This window comes from the organism of the source record quoted next, unplaced genomic scaffold (genome assembly GCF_019419815.1).
Source record: "Pyrus x bretschneideri cultivar Hongxiangsu unplaced genomic scaffold, Pyrus_bretschneideri_v1 Contig25, whole genome shotgun sequence".
Taxonomy (NCBI): domain Eukaryota; kingdom Viridiplantae; phylum Streptophyta; class Magnoliopsida; order Rosales; family Rosaceae; genus Pyrus; species Pyrus x bretschneideri.
The window spans coordinates 2,156,722-2,159,456 of record NW_025999557.1 but is presented as its reverse complement, the minus strand read 5'-3'; the positions used below and the strand labels follow the sequence as shown (position 1 = coordinate 2,159,456).

The window sequence follows — 2,735 nt, the reverse complement described above, 5'->3', positions numbered from 1 at the left end:
TAAAATTTACACACACACACACTCTCTCTAATGAAAGTTTATCCACATATCAAAATTGTAGCCTGCTAATGAAGAAATATAGGGTTTCCATATTGTTCAAAGTTGGCGTTTGAAGACTCCAAAGTAACTCGATGAATTTATTTGGACCATCTTAGTCACAATCCAAATGCACATTCAGTTCAAATCTATGTAAAAGTATAAACTCTCGTTCAATGACTATGGTTAGCCCTCATCCATTAGTATAAATAGACCACCATGTAATTGCTCTACAACATAAACAAGGCAGTTCCCAACCTTCACCATGTCATTGCTCTCCTTCTTTCTTTTCTCACTACTTGCATTCATTGCTCAAGCTCAAGTTCCAGCGGATCAAACTTTCAAGTACGTCAACGAAGGAGAATTTGGGCCTTTCATTACAGAATATGATGCAAGCTATCGTATGCTTGATCCCTTTGCCGCCCCCTTCCAACTTGCTTTCTACAACACCACACCAAATGCCTTCACTCTTGCTCTACGCATGGGTTTGAGGCGGTCGGAGTCACTCTTCCGGTGGGTTTGGGAAGCCAACCGGGGAAACCCGGTCGGCGAAAATGCCACCCTAACATTTGGTACGAACGGAAACCTTGTCTTGGCCCATGCCAATGGCAAAGTGGCTTGGCAAACCAACACCGCCAACAAAGGTGTGGTAGGCTTCAAGTTGCTTCCAAACGGCAACATGGTCCTTCACAACTCGAAGGGCAAGTTTATTTGGCAAAGCTTTGACTACCCAACAGACACTTTGCTCGTGGGTCAATCTCTGCGAGCCGGGGCGGTAAGCAAGCTCGTGAGTCGTGCATCCGAGAAAGAAAACAAAGATGGACCTTACAGCTTGGTGATGGAGCCCAAAGGGTTGGCTTTGTACTACAAAAGCAGCAACTCTCCAAAACCGCAACTCTACTTCTCATTTTCTCAACGTATTCCTATTCAGATGAACTCATTGGTCCTCGTGACACTAAATAGTGCCCCAGAAACTGATGAAGGTCATGCTTATGACCTAACGCTAGAATATCAAGAGGCCAACTCTTCCTCAAGTGGAACCGTTTTTCTCGGTAGGCCTAAATACAACAGCACATCGACGTTCCTTAGGCTCGGAATCGATGGGAATGTCAAGCTTTACACTTACAACGACAAGGTGGATATCGGTGCATGGGAGGTGACCTTCGCTCTTTTTGATAGAGATAATTCAATATGGGAAACTGAGTGCCAATTGCCCGAGCGATGTGGGACATTTGGCCTTTGTGAGGACAGTCAATGTGTTGCCTGCCCTTCTTCTAAGGGACTATTGGGTTGGAGCAAGAGTTGTGCGCCTGAGAAGCTGACTTCATGCGATGCAAAGAGCTTCCACTACTATAAAGTTGAAGGAGTTGATCATTTTTCGAGCAAGTACACTAGTGGAGCTGCTGTGAAAGAAAACGACTGTGCTAAGAAGTGCACTTCGGACTGTAAGTGTTTGGGCTACTTTTTCAAGCAGGATACATCAAGATGTTGGATTGCTTATGATTTGAAAACATTGACCAAAGTAGCCAATTCAACTCATGTGGGTTACATCAAGGCCCCTAACCACTAATTAAGTATTACCAATATGGGATAGTGTTGAGATGTAAGCATGTTGCATATCATCACATATCAAATTCTGCTTTATGTTCTTCATTTGAATTTTTTTTGGGTTCTCAAATGTTTTAGTTCTACTTGCAATGTATGGCTATGATTATAACATCTCAATGGCTTTTAATATTCCAACTGTCATAGCAGTTGTGTAGAGTAAGTCATGCATATGTCATGCACATGAGTGTGTGTTGAGTCTGTGGCTCATGGAGCGTGTGATGCTCCAATGGCCACTTTGTTTTTCCCTTTGTTTTCAGATCTGTATTCACACACATACTGAATGAATAAAAAGGAGTTATGCACTCCAACCTTCTTATTCCTCTAGCTCTCTAATTTCTTTGCTCAAAACTAAATCGAATCATCAAATACAATTCAATTCATTAAGCAAACACTAATATGGGCTTAGAGCTTGGTTCGATTTGAATCAAGGGATGTGAACTGCCAATTTGGTTTCTAGGTTTTCCAACAAAGAACTCAAGCAATTCAAAGCTACGATGTCTGAATCTAGAGCTTATCTTCGAGCTTCAGTACTCACCAGAGTGAATTACGACTTCTAGTGCATCAAGACTAAGACAATTTTCAAGTCTCACAATATATGGAAGTTCGTTGACGAACGATATAAACTTCCTTCACATTCTAATGATGAGCCAACAGAAAAGCAACAAATCGTTGCTCAGGATTTGATTGCTTATGATGCTAGGGCCTTGGGATTCATACAAATTCAGTCTCGGATGAGATTTTTCCTCAGATTGAAATTAAAAGATGACCAATGCAGCTTGGGATAGTTTGAAGCAGGAGTACAGAGAAGACTCACAAGTTCGATCCGTGAAACTTCAAGGTATTCGACAAGATTTTGAATATGTTTGTATGAAGAGTACCGAATCTTTATCTGATTATTTGACTAGACTAATTGATTTAATTAATCTAAGTAAGGATGTATGACGAAGAATTGTCAAATAAATGAACTGTTGATTAGTCATAGTCCTACATTTGAGAATATTGTGTTTATGATTGAGGAGACTAAGAATTTGAGTGAGATTGATTCACCTGAGGTGGTTGTTATGCTCAAGGGGTTTGAACATAAGTTAAAT

The 2,735-nt window shown here is 40.9% G+C and overlaps 1 protein-coding gene across 1 annotated transcript; it reads left to right on the top strand.

Annotated features, from left to right (window-relative positions):
• The first annotated feature begins 229 nt into the window (after positions 1-229).
• On the top strand, positions 230-1,962 carry LOC103932164 (epidermis-specific secreted glycoprotein EP1-like). The gene has a single exon (XM_009341717.3). It carries the CDS (start codon positions 302-304, stop codon positions 1,604-1,606), a length of 1,305 nt encoding a protein of 434 aa, XP_009339992.1. The 5' UTR covers positions 230-301; the 3' UTR covers positions 1,607-1,962.
• The last annotated feature ends 773 nt before the right edge of the window (positions 1,963-2,735 follow it).